Source organism: Microcebus murinus, chromosome 9 (genome assembly GCF_040939455.1).
Source record: "Microcebus murinus isolate Inina chromosome 9, M.murinus_Inina_mat1.0, whole genome shotgun sequence".
In the NCBI taxonomy this organism is placed as follows: domain Eukaryota; kingdom Metazoa; phylum Chordata; class Mammalia; order Primates; family Cheirogaleidae; genus Microcebus; species Microcebus murinus.
The window spans coordinates 89342641-89365755 of record NC_134112.1 but is presented as its reverse complement, the minus strand read 5'-3'; the positions used below and the strand labels follow the sequence as shown (position 1 = coordinate 89365755).

The 23115-nt window shown below is 43.3% G+C and overlaps 2 protein-coding genes across 4 annotated transcripts in view; one reads left to right on the top strand and one right to left on the bottom strand.

Annotated features, from left to right (window-relative positions):
- IFT56 (intraflagellar transport 56) overlaps positions 1-642 on the bottom strand; it is a 62730-nt gene extending 62088 nt beyond the window's left edge. Inside the window, exon 1 of the mRNA XM_012767969.3 lies at positions 357-642. Coding sequence (XP_012623423.1) covers positions 357-359 — 3 coding nt within the window. The 5' untranslated portion in view covers positions 360-642. The remainder of the gene's footprint in view (positions 1-356) is intronic.
- A 10627-nt stretch (positions 643-11269) lies between these two features.
- The window catches only part of ZC3HAV1 (zinc finger CCCH-type containing, antiviral 1), a 50103-nt gene continuing 38257 nt past the window's right edge, over positions 11270-23115 (top strand). For all 3 annotated transcript variants that reach the window (XM_076006642.1, XM_012767968.3, XM_012767965.3), the window contains exon 1: positions 11270-12161. In XM_076006642.1, coding sequence (XP_075862757.1) covers positions 11854-12161 — 308 coding nt within the window. In that variant the 5' untranslated portion in view covers positions 11270-11853. The remainder of the gene's footprint in view (positions 12162-23115) is intronic.

Here is a 23115-nt window from a genome sequence, read left to right as displayed (position 1 = left end):
TCTTTTTGTGAGACATTTTACTAAAAGGGTCATCACCCTGTAATTGACATGAACAAAGGAGCTACTCTCAACTTCTCCAGTTCCACGGGAGATGCTTTCGCACAGCTTTTGTCTTCTCAGCCTCCCCTCGCTCTACTTTCTATCGCACGCTCAGCGCAGGTGTGTGGAAACAGAGAAGTATGAAGGAAGAGGTATTTACAGTTGCATCCCTGTCTCCTGAGGGAACTCGGAGAAGAGGACAGGAGAATCACCCGCTGCTGACACACCTAGACTTTACCCAGACATGTGCTGGGAACCTCCAATCGCCAGTCCCAGGATCTACTCAAAATTCTCCCTCACTATTCAGAGCTACTAACCATCTTGCTGCTGGTCCTTTGAGCCCCCTCCACAGACAGACAGCAAAGGCCGCGCCTCAGCGCGTCGCCGAATCCACACAGCACGCTCTGTCTCCACGGCAACCCCGCGGGAAGACTGGTCCTTCCGGGAGAAGAGTTCGTCGAAGAACCAATGCCCTCTGCGTCTTGGTTCCGTTCTGCTTCCGCCACGGAAGAGTAAAAGCTCCTCTCTTGAGAAAAATTCGTCTTTCTCTGCGCTGAGAGCGAAAGTTTTTGGTTGGTTTCTATGAGTTTCCTTTAGGAAAAGACTAATTAGAATGGCATTGTTTTTCAAATGTACGTTTCCTAGGTGATTTTCAAGGACCACTTCCGTTTTGCCCCGCGTTGGGCTCCCTAGAAACGCCCGGTGCTGTCTGGCACAGGATCTTGGCCTCCAGCTGGTGCGGAAAGCTTAGAAAATTTCTGCTGAACCGAAGGAGTTGACATTTGGAGGCAGGAGTGCGCCAAAATATACTTGATTATTTCCACAGACACACCTACACACAGTAAGGAACTATAATAAATATTGTTCATTGGAAGACTTAATTTATCTTACTCCTCAACCCAGTTAATATGGCTGCAAGGGCCATAAAAATCACAGAATTATGGAATGTTAGAGCGAAAGGGACCTTAGAGGATATCCAGTCAAGCCCTTAGAACAGAGTAAAGATTAATCTAGAAAAAACAGACAGATTAATCTTATTGATTAATAATAACTTGAGTGAAGTCAGGTAATTCGCCCCAAGTGTGTGTAGGTAATCATGGTATAGTTGAATTATATTACACAAAAAAAGCTGGTTGAATGGATGCGAGGCAAAGCTGGAACTTGCAACTTCATTGCAGTTGCAATAGAGCAGTAGTTTCTGAGTATCTGTAAAAAACAATCCGGGTTATGAGGATAGCTGTATGATTATATAAATTTATTAAAAAGCATTGAATTGTACACTTAAAAGAGTTGGATTATATGTAAATTGCATCTCACTAAATCTTGTTTGTTTTAAAGATAATCTAGCTCCTAGCTCAGATAATCTGGAGTCTCTTGTTTCTTTAATTTAGCCCTGATGCACAGTAATACTGACTCCAGGTCCTTAGAAACCACTGTGGAAATCATGTCTCTGTCATGCATCAGGGCATGAGTTGCTGAGGGAATGCCAAGATGTTATGAAGTTTTGGCATTTCTTGCTAGTGTGGATTTTCCTTAAGGAAAAAAAAAATCATAAAAAAAGAACTCTCCATACTCTTCTGCAGAACCACAGTAATTATTCATCAGCTCTATTTGAATGCTGTTAGTTTTTTTTCCTTCTCTCATTCACTAGGTTCACGGATACTCTACCTTATTATAAAAAATTTTTTAAAACAGTGATTGCTCCTTTTGAAAAAAAGAATATTTTAAAAACCAAATTTTATTGTACTCCCCCTTTAGTGAGCTATATGGACTCATAGGGAGATGATTATTGTTGTAAGCAAGAACAATAATGACTCCTTGATTAAGCATTTGAAAATATATTCCTTAAAGAAATACATTTTTCAAGCTGGGTGTGGTGGTGTGTGCCTATAGTACCAGCCACTCTCGAGGCTAAGGCAGGAAGTCCAGGATTTTGAGGCTATAGTACACTATGATTGTGCCTGTGAATAGCCACTGCACTCCAGCCTGGGCAACATAGTAAGATCTTCTCTCTCAAAAAAAAAGAAAGAAAGAGATACATTTTCAACTATTTTAAAATACTGTACTTCCTCTTATTACAAAAGTACTTCATATTAACTGTGGAAATTTTGGACGATACTAAGAATTAAAATCTGAGAATTAAAATGAAGAAAATGTAAATTATCTGTACATTTATAACTAAGAAAAAACACCTATTAACATTTTGGTTCTCTTTATAAAGTGATTTAACAAGTACTAAAAGGTAATATGTTGTGGCTGAACTACTAATAAGTTGGCAGACCTAGAAACCTATAGGTGATAATTGTTGAAGCTATGTGATGAGTACTTGAGAATTTATTATATCATTCTATTTTTGCATAGAAATTTTCCATAATCTAAAATTTTTAAAAAGAGAAATGTATTTGAAAAGTCACAAATTCTCCTTTATAGCCAAATTTTGACTGAAATGAGTTAAAGACATGGGAGTAGATATTTATTTCAATATAATAGGTGGCTTGCATTTATACCAGTTAAAATTAAATGGGGCCAGGCTCAGTAGCTCATACCTGTAATCACAGCACTTTGGGAAGGCTGAGGCAGGAGGATCACTTGTGGCCAGGAGTTCGGGTAACATGGTGAGAGACACCTCCCTCCTCATTCACACTGCCCTTCGAAACGGTCTTTACAAAAAACTAAAAAATTATTAAATAGCTGGGTGTATGGCGCGCACCTGTAGTCCCAGGTACTTGGAAGGCTGAGGCAGGAGGATTGCTTGAGCCCAGGAATTTGAGGCTGCAGTGAGCCATGATCACACCACTGCACTCCAGCTAGGGCAACAGAGTAAGACCCTGTCTCTAAAAAGGACAACAACAACAAAAACCCCAAAAGCAACATACAAGCCACTTAAGTGGCTTTGTCTATGTGAAGCTATTATAAAAATAATAATTTTCAACTTTTGCTTATTATAAATGTTTATTTGGCAGAAAGATAATTGAGAAATCAGAAAGCAATATAAACATAGTAAGATATAAACAGGATAAATATCAGGTGTTCCAATATAGCAAACCCTGAGAGGAAGAACACCCTATATCAACAGCTGCTGATGTGCTGGATCCTGAGATGGCCACATTCACTCCATACCCTAGTGCTGAAGGCAGCCACTAGCAAGGACTGAACGTGACATAGGGTTGTACACTGTGGAGTCAGGAAAGCCTAGATTTGGATCATGCATCTGCCACTGAGTTTTTGTTTTCTTCTCTATAAATAGGAGTAATAAAACTCACCTCACTGATTTGCTTAAGACTCACCTGACATCATTTATAAGTGAGAAGCAGGATAAGGTAAGCAATCAACACTCTTATCTCTGACAATTTCTGCCAAGTGGCTTAGCTAGGTGGTTCTGGCTCAGAGTCTTGTGAAGATGCAGTCAAGCTGTCAGTTGGGGCTGCAGTCATGTAATTGTCTTGACTAGGGCTGAACAATCCCCTTCCAACTGGCTAACTCACATACTGAGCAAGTTAGTGCTGGATGTTGGTGGGAGGGCTTAGTTTTTGTTTGTTTGTTTGTTTGTTTTTAGCGTATTATGGGAGTACATGTGTTAAGGTTACATATATTGCCCATGCCCCCCTCCCTGCTCTAGTAAGAGCTTCAAGCATTTCCATCCCCCAAATGTTGCACATCTTGCTCGTTGTGGTTATATATACCCATCCCCTCCTCCCCCCTCCCATCTTCCCTACACCCAATAGATGTTACCCCTATATGTCCACTTAGGTGTTGATCCGTTAATACCAATTTGCTGGTGAGTACATGTGGTGCTTGTTTTTCCATTCTTAAGATACTTCACTTAGTAGAATGGGTTCCGGCTGTATCAAGGAATATACAAGAGGTGCTATATCACCATTGTTTCTTAAAGCTGAGTAGTATTCCATGGTATACATATACCACATTTTATTAATCCACTCATGAATTGATGGGCGCTTGGGTTGTTTCCACAGCCTTGCAATTGTGAATTGTGCTGCTATAAACATTCGAGTACAGGTGTCTTTTTCATAAAGTAACTTTTGATCTTTTGGGTAGATGCCCAGTAGTGGAATTGCTGGATCAAATGGTCACCCAGGTCTACTTGTATTGCTTTGAGGTATCTCCATATTGCTTTCCACAGAGGTTGAATTAGTTTGCAGCCGGTGGGAGGGCTTAGTTACTTGCCACATGGACCTCTCCCTAGGGCTGCTTGAGTGTCCACACAAGATATATATATATATATATTTTTTTTTTAGATGGAGTCTTGCTCTGTCACCTGGGCTAGAGTGCGGTGGCATCAGCCTATCTCACAGCAACCTCAAACTCCTGGACTCAAGCTATCCTCCTGCCTCAGCCTCCCGAGTAGCTGGGACTACAGGTGCACACCACCACGCCTGGCTAATTATTATATTTTTAGTAGAGATGGGGTCTCACTCTTGCTCAGGCTGGTCTTGAACTCCTGAGCTCAAGTGATCCTCCCACTTCAGCCTCCCAGAGTGCTAGGATTATAGGTGTGAGCTACCACACCTGGCCCACACAAGATGTTAATAACAGTTGGCTTCCCCAGAGCCAGAGCTGCAAGAGAGAGCAAAGAGCAAAGCCACGTTTTTTATGACCTAGTCACAGTGTCGTTTCTAATATATCCTATTGAATACGTGGATCAGTTCTAGTCAATGTGGAAGGGTGCACAGGGTGCAAATATCTGGAGGTGAAACTCTCTGGGAGCCAGCTGGCTACCACATCAGGCCTTCACTACCAAGTTAACCCCAGCTCTGGATTACTACACCCCCATTTCCTCTGCCCTCAGATTAAGGTTACTGGGAGAAAGTTTGTAGCCTGCAGTTCCTCATTTTAGGGCTACTGAAAGAAAGTTTGTAACGTGAGGTTCCATTTTTGTTTTTTTGTTTTTGTTTTTTTTTTAGAAACAGGGTCTCGCTGTGTTGCCCAGGCTGGAGTGCAGCAGCTATTCACAAGTGTGATCCCACTACTGATCAGCACGGAAGTTTTGACCTCCATTTCCATCCTGGGCTGGTTCACCCATCCTGAGGCAACCTAGTGGTCCCCAGCTCCCTGGAGGTTGGAAACCCAATCGGCATAGTGTACTATAGCCCAAAAGTCCTTGGCTCAAGCAATCTTCCCATCTCAGCCTCCACAGTAGCTGGAACTACGAGCACACCACTGCCCTGGCAAGTTCCTCATTTTAACACCACCAAAACAAAGTGTGAACATTTATCCTCAAAGAGGGATATGGGCTTTCTCCACTCTAAAGTTAACTCTTCCACCTATGCCTAAAGTTCCAACCTTCCCAGCTCAGTTCTCCTAGGAGCACCTTGCTGTGGTGCAGCTTCAATCTAAGGAACCCCTGTGCCTGCCCCCCCCACCTCCACCCTGCCCCAGCTCTCTGATCATTTGACTAATGCCTCTTTCTACTCCTATATCTCTTCTAGAACACCTGTTTGGGATGGACTTTGGACATTCCGTGTGACTCAACCCTCTAATGTTTATGTACTTTTAATTTCTATGACTTAGCATAACTGACTCATTGCAGCATGTGTGTGTTTTGCTTCCTTCTCAGAATGGTGGTTCAACTGATTCATATAGCTAGGTATCACCCAAATGTCCCTTAGCAACTTTGCTTTGTACTCTCCTCAAATTCATTTCTTTTACATATGCCCAGTTCTTCCAGTAAAAAACAATAATAAGCATATTTCCAAACAAGGTCACAAAGAAAAATAAAATAAAAGAATAAACAATAACGCTAAACAAGGGTGATTAATAATCAAACCAAAAAAGCTCCACCTCTAGTTACCTGAGTAATCCCTTCCCTTTCCTTGTCAATCCTCTAAAATGAATGATCTATAATCAGTTGTTCTATTTCTTTACTATTCATACTTGATATCTAACCTTTCATTCTGAGAAAACTGCTCTAGCAAGTGAGTTGGACTATCAGACTGTATATATGAGAATTTATTGACTTAGGGGCACACTCTCAGGATACAAGGTTTAGCATCCTGGTGCAGTTCAGGGGATGTTACACAGTTGCTCTAGGGTGACTCCCCAAAGCCTGGAAAAGTGATGGCTCATGAAGAGTGAGGTTGAAATGCCTAAATTTCTGTGTCAGGAAGTAGAAGAAAGGATTAGAAAACTCAGAAAAGTGGAAGTGCTGAAAAAGATATATCTTAGTCCAGAACACCCACCAGAGGATTATGCCCCACAGGATGGCTCAAGGAGCCACATTCATCAAGGCTATCGGGAACGCAGGGGTGAGAGGGATGCCAGCAATGCCAAGAGTTCAGTGGCGCTTTCCCCACTAGGACATAAGTGATGGGAGGAGAGGTCCTGGACTTGGCTCTCTGATAGCAATGGGTTTGACAAGGCCCTTGCTTGTCACCAGAGGATGGCACTTAAGGGCAGAATGTAGTTTGCTCTTAGGGGTTTATAAGGACAAAATCAGAGTGGCAGCCAATGGGACCTGACCTATAAAGAGTTTGAGATTGTGACTAGAACAGAATTTCTCTAGGAAAAACATAGGTAGTCAACAAAATACATATGGTCTCAAACTCAGGATTTTCCTACCTTACTATGGTGTGAAAATGGTATGCATTTGGTAGAAACTGCACTTTGAATTTTGATCTTTTCTCAAGTTAGTGATATACAGTACTATACTCTCTTGTGATGCCGGGCAGCAGCAGCGAGCCACAGCTCTGTCAGCCACATGAGTAAAAAATATTGTACTCTACAGTGTACTGAATTCAATAAGTTATATGAGATATCCAGTACTTTATTATAAAATAGGTTTGTGTTCAGGGATTTTCCTTCAACTGTAGGCTAATATAAGTGTTCTGAATGTGTTTAAGCCTCTCCTATGAATGGGGTTCCATATAACCAGCTAAAGGAGGAAGGAAAAAGGCAAAGCTTGGGTTATGGATGGGTTAGCTCAGTGTGTGAGTACAAGCTGAAAATGGATGGCAGCTGTATTACAGTCTCACTCAGGGAAGCCCTTGAGAAACAGTGGTGAGGGAAAATCTCCCCAATGGGAGGAGCTTTGAGATGTGCACATGGTCATCCACTTTGTATGGATGGAGAACGGCCCAGGGTTAGAACACATGTGGACTCATGGGCAGCGATAGTGGTCTGGCTGAAGGAATGGGAACCTACAAGAAAAAGTTTGGAAAATCAGAGACAAGAAGGTCTGGGGTGGAGGAATGTGGGTGGAGATATGGAAGTGGCACAAGTGGGAAGTTGTTTGTATCACATGTTAAGGCCTACAAGTATCTACCACACATGATGTGTCAACTAGACAAAATAACTTGGCCAGTTAATGTTGGCCAGCCTTTGTGAAAAGCCCCAGGCCCCAGTGCTACATGGTGGGTATCTGAACAAAGAGGCCATGGAGGCAAAGATGAAAGTGATGTCAGAACCTAATAGCATAGACTGTCACTTGCCAAAATGAATATAGCTACTGCCACCTCTGAATGTCCAATCTGCCAAGCATAAAGACCAGTGCTAAGCTCTCTTCCTTAAGGAGACCAATAGGCTACTTGGTGACCAGTAGACTACATTGGGTCTCTGGGGCCCTGGAGGGGCCAGTGGTTTGCTCTCACAGGAATAGGCACTTATTCAGGATGTGGGGTTTCCTTTCCTCCCTACAGGGCCTTCGCATCACCACTCTCTGGGACCTTAAGGATTGCCTGATCCACATACATGGAATTCTACATAGCAGAGCACCTGACCAATGACTCCCCCCGTGACACAGGAAGTGGAGGGGATGAGCACACGAACATGAGATCCACCAGTGGTATCACACACCTCACCATCCAGAAGCTACTGGATGAAGTACTGGAATGGCCAGTTAAAGATGGAGCTGAGGCACCAGCATGAAGGTGTCACACTACAACAATGACATATCCCCCAGCACCTCATAGTATATGCCTCGAATCAGACAAGTTAGTATGGTGCTGTGTCCCCAGCAGAAAGTATATATAGGTCTAGAAAGAATTAGCAGAAGCCTGAGTGGCCCCACTTACCATCCTTCTAATGACGCACTAGGATTTCCTGCCCCACAAAACTGGGATCTGCTGAGTTAGAAGTCCTGGTTTCCAAAAGGGGCACTCTCTTGTCTGAAGACACAGGAGAGATCCCACTGGACTACAGTGATGGCTGTGACCAGGTACTTTGGCCTCCTAATGGTCAGAGAGTAGCAGATAAGAAAAGGAATGGCCATCTTATCAGAGGTAATTGATGCTGGTAGGCAGAAGGAGATGGGGTGCTGTTACCCGGTGAGGGTGGGTAGAATATGTGTGGAATTCTGTTGACCTATTTGGGTGCCTTTGGGTACTCATTTGCCTGACTCCTTTGGCTATGAATGGACAAGACAAGAGCAGCAAGCCTAGCCTGAGAATGTGCTCAGACCCCTTACAAATGAGGGTCTGGGGCACCCAACCAGGTGAGCTACTGGGAGGAGTTGAAGCGGGAGGAATTTGAATGGATAGTGGTGGAGAGACATGATGAAGACCAGTTGTGGCCTTGAGGCCAATTGCAGTGACAGGAGCTAAGGGGTTCATTCCATTATCTTTGCTCTTATAAGTTTTCTGAGAGGAAGAGTGGCCCTGAAAGAGCTGTTCCCTGAATACAAATGGTACAAAGGGTGGACTACAGCTGACACAGGGTGGCACTCAGGTCCCCTTTAATCCAGGGCTTGCTGTCCAACTTCAAGGAATATGCCTAGCTGATAGCCTTCAGCTTTGGCTTCTTTAGGATACATCACAGCATCTGAGCTGAAGTCACCCATTTCTTGGGTGGCCCTACCAATGACTGAGCAGTGGTAGAAGGGCCTAGCCTTTTCTTCCCAAAGCTGGACTTCTGCTCCAGAGCATCTTATTGCGCTGGTGGAGACTGTAACAGAGGAAACAGCCTAGAAAAGGGTAAAAATGTTTTACAAGCTGTCTCTTTAAAACCTTTCCTACTCTTTTTTGGGAAAAGAGGTTAGTGGTCAAAGCCAGTGGTCAGAAGGGATAAGAGAATATCCTTTGTTCTTTGTGTCACAGGAAATGGCTCAATGGAATTGTTCAAGGAGAAGGTCACCAGATTGTCTTCCCTGGAGATGGGATAGATGAGAACCATCAACTGTAGTTAACAGTTGCCTGAGGCTGAACACCCCTCACCCCCTTTAAAAGCTCTATATTTCTGCTTATAGATAGGAAAATGGTACTTTAAGATGGGAGTCTGACTTTTCTTCATTTGCTGGCAAATTAATAAGCCTGCCTTTCCTTCTCCTCAAGCACTTGTCCTTGTTCTTCTGATGTAGGCTGGGGGACAAGTGCTGAACTTTCAGTAACAAGACTTTGTCAGGTCTGTATTCAAGTGTGACAGCTCCCTCCGCCCAACTATGCTTCTTCCCTTGACTTTCTCTGGTGTTACACCCAGGAAACCTTCTGCCCTCTTAACTCTGTTCCACGGTGGGCAGGTCTATGCAAACTTACCCCTAAAGTCTGAGGAAGCTGAGAGGCTGAAGAAAGAGGCTGACATATCCAGCTTCTCAGGAAGAAACATTTAATAGCGACTTACAGAATCCATGTCCTGGGAAGCCATGAGACAGTTGGATCCCCGAGCCACTACCCCCAGACCTAGGGTTTATATACCACAGGGACAAAGTTGACCCCTCAGAGAAAGGCAAGAATGCTCTGTGCATCTGCCTGAGTCGACATCTAGGGGCATTCCCAGAAGAGCGGTTAATCAGCATCCAGGATGGAGTTGCTTTGGCCTCCACAATTCCACATCCAGATCTCCTTCCTGGAGAACCTATCTGTGAGAGCACACATTTCAAAATTTCCCATGATGTCTCCTTTTTCCTTCCCACAACTCCTTAAATCATTTTTTATGGCTTTAAGTTGAGGGTGATTTTACAGCTGTACTCCAACCACTCTAGCCAGACTGGACTCTTCATTTCTAATCTTTTGTATACCTATTGCAGCATTTAACCACCCATTCTCTAATATTTCAATTTTTTTTTCATGTCTTCCCAAACACCTGCTCCTTGAGTGCAGGGACTGTTTCTTAAACTTCTGCATGTTCAGAGTGACTGACTTCTTCTGTAAGGACCACAGAGAAGATAGTCAATAAACATGTTGGACTTAGTTGATTTGATAATGAAAGGTCCCTGGGAACCTGTCAGACCACAAAGAAGGCCAAGTGGATTAAAAGACAACTCTATAGCAACAGCCAGAGGGAATGAGAAGTCAGATGATTCTATGTGGGCCCCACATTTGGCTGGTTTCCATAACAAAGTACTCTATTGCTGAAAGACACAGTTCATCTATCATGAATGACCACACGAAAGAAGAATTCTCATTATTTTTTTAAAAATTCTGATTTGGCAACCAGATTCTATTATTTTTTTAAAAAGTATTTTTCCTATCTTATCAATGATACATTTACTTTATTTGGCGGTGCTGGGAGGAAAAACTTTTTCCTCTTCCAAGTCATGTCCTGTATTTGGGGACCTACACATTAACTGGCAATAGACAGATTAAGGAGAAAAGACAAAGTGTACACATGCCAAGAAGGAGCTTCCAGGAACAGAAAATACATGGAATAGTCCAAAGCAAAGGTTTCTATATCTCAATTTAACAAAAGGGAGGTTTTTAGGGCTTCCGTAGGAGAGAACAGAAGGTTCCACTTGGCTTTTTGATGCTAATGGTAGCAGGACGTCCGTCTCCCTGGCACTGAATACTCTGAAAGGCGGTTAAGGCACTTATATATATTTTCTGAGGTTCTGCTTTACTCGGGCACAGGAAGTTCAAATCAGATTTCTCTCAACATCTTCGGTAGCTCAAATGTTTTCACTTAAAAACAATCTTTATGCCAACTCTGGGGGTCCGAGTGGGTCCCCAGCGGGACAAGTTCTTGTCCAAATATCTAGAGAGGAACCGATCTGAACTCTTGGGTTATGTCCAGGCATGTCCGTCGGTGACTTCTTGCTATTAGGGGATTAAGCAGTGGTCTGGGGCCCCAATGTTAGCCGTTATACGTAGGCAAGAATGGGCCAAGAAGTGGTTCTTCAGAAAGCCCATGGGAATGCAAAAAAAAGAGGGAGAATAATGAACGTTGTTTCTTGAGAGGGCACGTTGAAAGTTGCACATCGGTTCTGGACCAAGTGGACCGTGATTTTAGACTGTGGGAACCTCAGTGACATCCGGGCTCCACCTGATGGCAGGGCGTGTTTGTTCAAGTTACTTCCTCAAGTACAGAGCGAGGGCAATACCTAACTCCGCGCAGTCGTTGCGAAGGTTCACTGACACAGGAGGCAGAGCGCTTCTTTCCGGGAACTGGCGGGCTGGGGACTAGAAGACTTCCTCAGTAGGGCGCTCAGGGCTTGCGTCGCCCGCCCCTTTCGACGGGCTTATATAAACTCCAGCCGCGACCCAAGATCATTCTAGTTTCTCTTCTTTCCGAAGAAGCCTCGCGGAGCCCAGCGAAGGAACCTCACCCTCGCCGAGCCTAGAACCGGGAGGAGGCCAGCGGGGCGTCCCCGGCAGATTTGCCCGCGCTCCTTCCCTTCCTTTCCGCCCGACTGCCGTCGCAGCTGACTTTCCATCTGACGCAAGGGCCCGGCGGGCGAGAGCTGACCTCTCCACCCGAGAGCCGAGCGGGAAACCGAAACCGCGCGGCCCAGCTAACGGCGGCGCAGGGCGCGCCCAGCAGCAGCACCGCCCGCGCGCGCCTCCCCCGCACCCCCTCCCGGACACTTGTAAGTTTCGATTCTCCTCCCCGCCGAGTCCCGCGCCCCGGAGGAGCCTGCACGTCGCGCGCGCCATGGCGGACCCGGAGGTGTGCTGTTTCATCACCAAAATCCTGTGCGCCCACGGGGGCCGCATGGACCTGGACAAGCTGCTCGAGAAGATCGTGCTCCCCGAGGCGCAGCTCCGCGACTTGCTGGAGCAGGCCGGGCCCGACCGCTTCGTAGTGTTGGAGACGGGCAGCAGTGCCGGGGTCACCCGGACCGTGGTGGCCAACACTCGAGCCCGGGTCTGCCGTCGCAAGTACTGCCAGAGACCCTGCGATAACCTGCATCTCTGCAAGCTCAATCTGCTCGGCCGGTGCAACTATTCGCAGTCGGACCGGTGAGTGCACCGGGAGGGAGGGGCGGCTCCCGCGGCCCGGGTCCCGGCGGACGGTTGAGGCAGCTGCTGGGGAGGGGCGCGCCCTCGCCGGGACCCTGCACCTGACGGCCTCTCCCTCCAGCTGCGCCCTTCTCTGCTCCCCTTGGGGCGCCCCTGCGGGCCCGCGCGTCTACCCTTTCCTTTCCCTTCCTTCTAGCACCTCCATACCTTTCCTTGAACTTGGCTAAAGCTGCAGTGCCTGGCGGAGACCAGGCTAAATCCCCACCACCCCACCCCCGTCCGCAAGAATCAGAAGAGTAAAGTACGTTGGTGCAAGCCAGGGCCTAGAAAAGTTGGAGGCAGGTTTGAGAACGACAGCAATGCCTCCAGATACTCTCTGGTATCTCGAGCCCTTCCCTCTCCACTGCCTTCTCCCCTAGACGTGTCGTGGTCTTCCCCGCACCCCAGCGGCGCCCGGCACCCCGCTCCGCGTCCACCGCGGCGCGCTGCGGTCTCTGCCTGGCTCTCCCTTTCCTCGCCACCGTCGTCCCTCGTCCCCACTTTCCTGCTGTCTGGCGCCGGTCCGCACACCTGCCTGGACCGGTCCTCTTCAAGGTCGCCGGAGATGTGGCAGCCTGTCCCGGCGCTCCTTCCGCGTGTCTCTCCGCGGGGGCCCGCGCCGTCGACCACCGCCTCGTGGGACCGCGCTCGGCTTAAAGTAGTGCAGCTTACATCCCAGGGGGCTGCTTCTCTGTTTCCATTTGCCCCCCTTTTTTTTTGTGCCACAAATTCAGGTATGCTATAAGGTTTCGGCTGAGCCTTTCGATGCAGCTGTCTCCCAGGCCCCCTCCAGGCGCGCTCCCGCCCGGGGTCCCGCTGTCACATCCAGCAAGATGGCCTCCGCGCGCCCTGCGCGGGCCTCTGCCCGCCGGGGCGTCGGGTCTGCGGGCCGCGCCGACATCCTGTCCACGCCCGGCAAGCTCAGCATCTTCCCGCCTCCCCGCCCCCGCGGGGTCTCTGGCCCTTTCCCCAGCCACTTAATCCTTCTCCTCCTCCACAGTATGTTCATCACCAAGTCCTTTTTGCGGAGTCTTTTCATTCCCTCTCTGACCAGTTCCTCCCTCCCATTTCTGAATGAATGAATGCCGCCTTGAATTAATGAATGCTTCTCTCAGGCCTTAGTTTTTCCTCCCATCTTCTCTATCCCTATGTACTGTTGCTCAATTATTTTTCTCAATAATTTTCGCACTTTGTCCATCCTTAAAAAGTTTAAGTGGTGTCCCAGTGTCCAAAATGATAGTCATCAAACTTCTGATCACGCACTCAACAGAAAAACTCTGTCATTCATCCCCAATATGTGTGTAATGAAACACAAAAGACCAGTGTTTTAAGTGGATTAGATAATATATTTTTTAAAAAATTTATCTGTTTAGAGCAAAAATCCTTTTTGATCAGTCTAAAACTTAAAGGAAAAGTGCATTCTTGATGTTTCCTTATTTAAATATTTAATATGGAGTGAGGCAACAATTTGAAAATCTGTGTCTGTGCCCTGGAAAGGTTTGTGTATAGAGGGAGTCATCTAAGTCACTGACAACTGAAGAAATCAGGAAAGAGGGAAAGAAAAATGGGGGTGGAGGAGAGAAAAGGGAGGAACATTCTAGCACTGTACTGAATAACAACAGGGTTGGAAAGATTGTTTTCTTTTTCTGTTCTTATCTGTTAAGAAAAATTTCTCACCAACTAGTGTCGGCTTTTAGTTTTAAATGCATATGCTTTTTATCTTTTAATTTCTTACTATGGATATTTTCAACCTACTCTAAAGGAGAAAGAGGGAAATGATGAATCGCATGTACCCCTCATTTCATTTCAACAGTTTTCAAAATATGGCCAGTCTTCTTTCATTTATTTTCCCCTCTCTGTCCCTATCCCCAACCTCAACGTGTTATTTTAAAAGCAAATCATGTCGCTCATTTGTTTTGTAAGTACTTTAGTATCTCTAAAAGATAAGGACAATATTTTATTAACATGATACAGTACAATGATCACTGTTTTCAAAAAAATCACAATTTTATTGTCATCTAATATCAAGTTGGTGTTCAAATTTCTTTGATTGTCTTGTAAATCCAATTGGTATTTTCAGGAAAAAGAAAACCTATACAGGCTGGGCATAGTGGCTAATGCCTATAATCTTAGCACTCTGAGAGGCCAACGCAGGTGAATCGTTTGAGCTCAGGAGTTGGGAGACCAGCCTGAGCAAGAGCCAGACCCCGTCTCTACTAAAAATGGAAAGAAACTAGCTGGACGACTAAAAATATATAGAAAAATTAGCCAGGCATTGTGGCGCATGGCTGTAGTCTCAGCTATATAGGAGGCTGAGGCAGAAGGATCGCTTGAGCCCACGAGATTGAGGTTGCTGTGAGCTAGGCTGACGCCACGGCACTCTAGCCCAGGCAACAGAGTGAGACTCTGTCCTGAAAAACAAACAAATCAACTAAAAACCTATGCAGACATAATTCATAATTGTTTCGATTTGATATGTTATATACTTGGTATGTTTAGAAACTTTGTTTCAACCTATTATATACACAATACGTTTAGAAATTTAGTTTTAGGCGGGGCATGGTGGCTCATGCCTGTAATCCTAGCACTCTAGGAGGCCGAGGCGGGCAGATTTCTCAAGGTCAGGAGTTCAAAACCAGCCTGAGCAAGAGCAAGACCCCATCTCTATTATAAATACAAAGAAATTAATTGGCCAACTAATATATATAGAAAAAATTAGCCGGGCATGGTGGCGCATGCCTGTAGTCCCATCTACTCAGGAGGCTGAGGCAGGAGGATCGCTTGAGCCCAGGAGTTTGAGGTTGATGTGAGCTAGGCTGATGCCACGGCACTCACTCTAGCCTGGGCAGCAAAGCGAGACTCTGTCTCAAACAACAACAACAACAAAAAAGAGAAATTTAGTGTTATGATTGTATTATGGTATATTTTTGCCTGGTTTCAAACATCACCCTTTTAAACTCATTAACTGGGCTGTTAACCTGCATTTTTCTATATTTTATAAGAGTATATATGATATAGGGATTATTTGGTCTATACAAGTTTGGACAGACCTTTTAGATAATTCATTAATTTTTTTTTAAGTAGAGCAATAAAATTTTATTTCATACATTTATTGGTCTAGCCATATTTTAAATTTCCTTTTATATCACTTTTGAATTTGGTAATTACAAACTTTTAATTCATTAATGAATAAATTATGCTAACAAGGACCTCTGAAAGAATTTTTTTTTCCCCTCAGAGCCTAGAAGACACTCTTCCTCACCCTGAGTGTACTTTTTAAATATTCTCCTCTTAGCAACTTATAAAACTTTCTCTTCCAAAACTTCCCACTTGTGAGTCTGAGGACTTTCTTGGTGGATTACTGGTTAATGGGGTCCAATTGATACCCATGTTGAGGTTACTATTCAGTTCAGTAAACTGGTCTCTGTGTTGTGACAATTTATATTTTGCTGGACTTACAAAATTTTGTCTATAGTACTATAATTTTTTTTTATTCTTTGGAAAATTTGTTCTTTCCTTGACATCCTCCCTTTTTAAAAAAATTTTAATAGATTTAGGGGCTACAAGTTGAATTCCATTATATGTATATATTGAATAGTGGTACAGTCTGGGCTTTTGGTGTACCCATCACCCCAGTAGTATATGTTGTACCCCATAAGTACTTTTTCATCCTTCACCCTCTCCCCCCTCCCCCCTTGTGAGTCTCCAATGTCCATTATACCACTCTGTGTGCCCTTGTGTAGCCATAGTTTAGCTTCCACTTATAAGTGAGAAATGCAGCATTTATTTTTCTGTGCCTGAGTTACTTCACTTAGGATCATGGCCTCCAGTTCTATCCAAGTTGCTGCAAAAGACATTATTTCATTTTTCTTATCAATGAGTAGTACTCAATGGTATATATATACCATATTTTTTTTATCTACTCATCAGTTGATGGACACTTAGGTTGATTCCATGTCTTTGCAGTTGTGAACTGTGCTGTGGTAAATGTATGAGTGCAGGTATCTTTTTGATGTAATGATTTCTTTTCCTCTGGGTAGATATCCAGTAGTGGGATTGCAGGATCGAATGGTGGATCTACTTTGAGTTCTTTGATAAATCTCCATACTGATGTAGTACTATAATTTACAGATGGAATTTCTCCTTTCTGTTCTGTGGTTCCTGTCTTTCCTTTTGTGATGCTTTTAGTTATACATTTTAGTCAACAACAGGGCTTGCTTCAGTATTGGACAATTATTTCTCTTGGTACATTGCTTTGGATATTTCTATTTGCTTTGCTGAAATATATGCCCATACATGGAGTTTAATTCCAGTTCTGACATAAAAATAATCACCATTTATTGACTATGATAAGCTGTTTAGAGATAATATCCAAGTTAGTGTTTATCATAGCTTCTGAGGTAGGTATTATAAGGCCCATCATTAATGTAAAGAATCTCAGGTGTAGAGCTCTTTAGAAATTTACAGAGTTGGTATTTGAACCCAGATTTGCATGCCTTCTTAACTAGCTACTTCCATTGTCCAGTAGCTATATGAAGTTATTAATTCAAGTTTTATTTTTATTTTTTGCAAGCATGATTTCTGTTTAACTGTTTAAAGCAGGCCGTCTTCTACTTGCTTTGTGGTTTCTGCCAATGTGGGTGTTTCCTCTGGGTTCTTTCCTGTTTGTGTGCCTTTCCCTTTTGGTTAATTGAAACTCTGGGTGGGGGTGGGTAGATGGGAAGAGGACTAGTTGACTATTTCATAAATTGAAAAACATACTGAAAAGCACAAAGAATAATACAATAAGCATTAGAGTATATATACTCTGAATATACAACATAAATTATATTACATAAAAGGATATGTAATATAATAAGCTTATAACTCAGAATGAATAAATATTTACATTTTTCAATTTGACTTCTTCTCTTTTATTTTTTTATTTTTTATTTTTTTTTGAGACAGAGTCTCACTTTGTTGCCCAGGCTAGAGTGAGTGCCGTGGCATCAGCCTAGCTCACAGCAACCTCAATCTCCTGGGCTCAAGCAATCCTTCTGCCTCAGCCTCCTGAGTAGATGGGACTACAGGCATGCGCCACCATGCCCGGCTAATTTTTTCTATATATATTAGTTGGCCAATTAATTTCTTTGTATTTATAGTAGAGATGGGGTCTTGCTCTTGCTCAGGCTGGTTTTGAACTCCTGACCTCGAGCAATATGCCCGCCTCAACCTCCCAGAGTGCTAGGATTACAGGCATGAGCCACCATGCCCAGCCGCTTCTCTTTTAAAATAAAATGAACAGTCATAACAGGCCTAAGGTTATTTTTTTTTCTCTTCCCCAGTCTCATTCTCCTCTTTCCCCAAAAGCATTCTCAATCATGGTGTGAATCCTGACCTTCCATGATTTTATAATTACATCTCATATGTATTTATTATTTTAAAATTTTTTTTTGGAGACAGAGTCTCACTCTGTCATCCAGGCTGGAGTGCAGTGGTGTGATCTTAGCTCACTGTAACCTAGAACTCCTTGGCTCAAGCAGTCCTCCTGCCTCAGCCTCCCAAGTAGCCAGGGCTACAAATGCGCCTCACCACACCTGGCTAAATTTTTTTTCATTTTCTGTAGAGACAGGGTCTTGCTATGTTGCCCAGGCTGGTCTTAAACCCCTGTCTTCAAGTGATCCTCCCACCGTGGCTCCCAAAGTGTTGGGATTACAGGCCTGGGCCACTACCCCCAGCCATCTCATGTATACGAGGGCTGTCCAGAAAGTATCCAGCTATTGTTAATATATCTTTCATATTACGCGGCTGGATACTTTCTGGACAGCCCTCATATATTTGTATCCATATACAAAATGTAGTATTGTTTTATCTGTTTTAGAATTTTTACTCAATGTTATGTTTCAGAGATCCATTCATATTGATACATAAGGACCTATTTTACTCATCTTAACAGTTCAATTGTATTTTATCACATGATTTATACCACAATTCAGTTATCTATTTCCCCAATAATTGATATTTGTTATATTTCTAGTCTTTTGCTGCAACAAATCATGCTGCTAAGAACATACATGTGTCTGTCTCTTGGTGCTCACAGCAAGAGCCAAGGTAGATCATTGGGAAGTAAAATTTCTGGGTTGAATGCTTGCACAGCTTCAACTTTTCCAGATTCTGACAAATTATTATTAAAAGTGGTTGTGCCAATTTGTACCTTTGTGTTTGAGTGTCCCAATTTCCCATTTTCTGGTCAACTAACACTTAGTGTTATCAGACATTTTTTATTTATGCCAATTGGAAGGGTATGAAATGGCATGATTATTTTAATTTAAAAAGAATTTTCTCACTAAATTTATGTGATAAGTCTTCTGAAAAAATGTATTTTATATATTATATTTAGGTCTTATGAAAATATAGAAAGAATGCAATGAATATCTGTATACCCACAAATCAGCTTAAAAAATCGAATATGACAGTTAAACCTCCCTTGATTCTCTTCCTTGGCCATTTCCCTTTTGTAGAGATAGTAATAAGAGATAAATGCTGTTCTGTATTTGGTGTTTATTTTTCCTATCCAGATATTATTTTCCTGCATATTTGTGTGTTTTTAAGCAACATTTAGAATTGTTCTGCCTGTTTCCAAACCTGCGAACCTATAGATGATATCAATACTGAAGGTGCAAATATTTGCTCTACTTGCTATTGTTTGCTCAACATGATAATTCTGAGACTCACTCCTGACATACAGGGCTCAAATTTCTGCACCACTTTGAGGTCTGGGCAAGATAGACTTCTGCCCTGGGCTCTGTGCTTTACCGATCCTGGTTCTGACCTCCGCTCCGGTTGTACCCCTAACTGCTTTTCGAGGAGTCCATGGGACCAAGGAGTCATGCGCATCTAGAACCTGTGGCCCCCACTGCTTTCCTACGCTATGCTCTGGGTTGTTGGCCCCTGGAATTCTCAAGCCCACTGCTGGGGCCAGCGCGGGCTTCTTCCCTGGGTCTTCCTGCATGTGGAGGGAATTTGCACATACAGACTAGTGTGTCCATTGCCTCTGTGTGACAGCACCCGCAGTGTGAGACAGAGCCCGGGGTAGGAAGAGAGCGATGGGAAGAGAAGTTGGGAACCTGGGCTGACTTCTTCCCCTCTGCAATATTCTATTATAGAACTCAGAGGAATGCATGAACTCTAACTTGGCTTTCCTGGTTGTTACGAAAGGATATTTATTATGATAGGAAGATAGAACGTATTTTATTTAACCGTTAAATATTTAGATATTTGTATAATACATGAGCCTCCATTTATAGCCTTGCTCTGGGCCCAACACATTTTAGAGAAGGACTACTCTGATTCATTGAAATGTGTAGCTTTCTTTTGTATGACTAAACAATTTACACGTCAATTTTATTATTGAAATTGGGATTGTTTTTAATGTTTTGTTATTGAACTATAATGCTTTGAACATTTTGGTACATGCTTCTTTGTGTACATGTAAAAGAGTTTCCCTAGGTGGAGAGTAGTGGCATTTTCATACTCAAATTGTATGAGATAATACCAAATTATTTTTCAAAGCGTGTTTGCCAAGTTATACTCCCATCAGAAGAATATGAGCATTCTCTTGCTTTGTATCCTTGCCAACTGGTATCATCAGCCTTTTAAAATTTTGTGCCAATACAAGGAATGTGAGATTTTATCTCATTGTGGCTTTAATTCTTCATATATTCTGGGTCTCTAGCCCTTTTAAATCCTATTACTCATTTTTAAAAGTTTATCTCCCTTGGTGTCTTAGTAGTTGCTTTTTATTTGCATTTTACTTTTTTGGCCATCTTAGTGCTCTGTTTATTTTTGTTTGTAATAGTGGCCTTTATTTATTTATTTTTACCATTTTTTATTTTTTGAGACAGAGTCTTACTCTGTTGCCCAGGCTAGAGTGCCATGGCGTCAGCCTAGCTCACAGCAACCTCAAACTCCTGGGCTCAAGCAATCCTGCTGCTTCAGCCTCCCGAGTAGTTGGGACTACAGGCATGTGCCAGCATGCCCGGCTAATTTTTTCTATATATATTAGTTGGCCAATTAATTTCTTTCTATTGATAGTAGAGACGGGGTCTCGCTCTCGCTCAGGCTGGTTTCGAACTCATGAGCTCAAACGACCTACCCACCTCGGCCTCCCAGAGTGCTAGGATTATAGGCGTGAGCCACCGCGCCCAGCCTATTTTTTACCATTTTTTAAATGGTAAAATTTACTCAGGAGAAGTCTTTTGGAAGTTTCTTCTGTTACCACTTGTGCTCTGCCCATGGAGTCCGAGTCATGTTGTTAAGCTGGTGGCCTTAGAGATGTGCTATTTTCTGCAACATTGTGACACAAAGAAGATCACCCTGAAGAAGAATCATTGGGGAATTTTTGTTCTTTGTACATTTGCTACATTTTATAATTTTAATTTGATCAAATTCAGCTTTCAATGTCTGCAGTTTCTGTAGAAATTAAGCTAAGAAGCTTAGCGACATTATAAGTGATACTGTGAACCATGATAAAATCTTAAATAGTGACAAATAAGCACCTGATAATACACAATTTCCTACTTTTTACATAACATAGAGATAAAAATTAAACATTTAAAATAAATATAGATTTGTTTTCCTCCCATTAAATCGTTCTAATTTGCTTACTGCTCCTGCCCATATTTACTTCCAAATCTGTGATCTTTACCTACAGGTGACTTTGGAGGTGGCAATGGAAAGGGGGCAGCAGTTTCCAGAACGACCTAGGATTTCAGGCCCAGTGGAAACTCGGTGAAACCAAGTTGCAGTAGGGAAGCTAGACTTGGTTTGGGAGGAGAGAGGATCATGCTATATCATGATCTTTTAACTCTTTCCCATCCAGAGAAGAGATTTTAATATGTTTCAGACCAACTCAGGATATAAGGCCAAGAGAGGTCATCTAGGGAAGTAGTTTCCAAACATTTTGATCTCTCACTCCTGTCTGTAGAAAACATTTTGAGTATGTACTCCTAATATGTGTACTTTTAGTTAAAAATTATATGATACACAACTTTTAATTTGTATATTCAATATTTACTAATTACATTTAAACATTTTTTAAATCCACTTTATTGCAGTATGATCTACATGCAATACAATGTACCCATTTAAAAGATACAGTTTAAAGAGTCTTGGCAAGTGGATACACCCATGTCTCTATAACCTCAATCCAGATATGGAATATTTTCATCAGCCTTAAAGGTTCCCTGTGTGTCCCTTCTCAGTTAACCAGTGAATCCCCCACCCAGCCCTTTTAGCCCACACCATAATTTTCTACTTTTTTAGATTTAAAAAAATACATATAAGGAGTTGGAACATTTTTTCCCACATGCTGATGGATTGTTTTGGGTAGTGTCTGGGCTGTTAGTACCCAGCTTTGGAGCAGCACTTCTCAAACTTCGATGCTTGTCTGAGTCACGTGGAAAGCCTACTAAAATGCAGATTCCCAAGTCACACGCTGGAAATGCTGGTTCTGAAGGAGGCGTGCTGGGCCCGGGAGTCTGCGTTCTAACCGTCACCCTAAAAGGATTCTTTTGCAGGGGCCCAAACCACACTTTCACAAACAAAATAGTTCACCCAGGATGCACTTCCTGGAAGACTGCAGATGCAAGGTTTTACCTGGCTTCTGAGCTGGAGGGAGTAAAATAGAAATGAATTCTTTAGTCCAGAATGAACAGAAGACTTTTTTTTAAAAGCATTGCTTTTTCAAAGGTTGGGGTGATATGTCTGTTCCTTTTTTGTGACAGGACCACAAGACATAAAGGAAATCTTTGGCATTCTAGTCACCCCACCAACAAATATTTATTGAGCACATACTTTGTGTGGCAAATGGTAGATTATTTTAGAGACTTCTACCCCATCCTCTCCCACTAAAGGGATCCTGAAATACTGTTAACCAGTTAATTAATCTTTCACTCTAGTTTATCTTAATATCCATGTTAATTTTCAAAGGGATTTATGTTGGGAAGTGTGGGTGGGGCTGAAGAGGCCCGAGAGCAGAAGAGGCTTGTGTGACCTACTTTCTCTGATCATTAAGATTTTGGCAATAACACCACCGCCCCCTGCCCTTTACTCTCTTTTTTCTCAGTACGGATGTGGACTTAGGGCGATGTTTCCCAAACTTTGCTGCACTTTGGAATCACTTAGGGAATCTTTTAAAAAATACTCATACCCAACTCCTGCATTCTGATTTAATTAGGGTATGAATTGGGCATTGGGATTTTTTTTAAGTCCCTAGGTGGTACTAATGGACAACAAAGTTTGTGAACCACTAACTTAGGGAACTAAAGAAATAAGTCAAGACTGGGGAGACTGACTATGATAACAGAGAGGTGATTCTTTGGTGCCAGCAGCACTGTTTGTCACACTCTTGATATGACCGTAGAATACGAGCAGATCCCCTCCACCCTCAGTGGGCCTGGGTCCCTCCTGTCACCCTTAGCTGTCCCGGGGAGCATTCCTCTCCCTAGGCTGAGGCTTGTGGCAGTTGCAGCCTGGGGCTCACCATCCTGCAGCAGTGGGCTAGGGCTATCTTTGTGCCTAGAATATTCTGGGTGTGACAGTTGTGGTTAAAGCAAGCCCATATTTCAGCTCCACCCTCTCTTCCCACATCCTTTGTTACCTTGCTCATGTGCTCTTTACTGATCTATTCTATTCCTCCCCCATCTTACTAGGGTTCCGGATTCAGTGAGTCATCCCTACCCTCTAATAGCATGACAATCTGACCTTGAACATCAGAAGTACTTGCTCAGGCTGGTCTCGAACTTCTAAACTCAAGCAGTCCTCCTGCCTCGGCCTCCCAGAGTGCTAGGATTACAGGCATGAGCCACAGTGCTGGGGTTGTTTCTGATTAATGGCATTTGATTTTATTTTGAGACAGAGTCTCAATTATGTTACC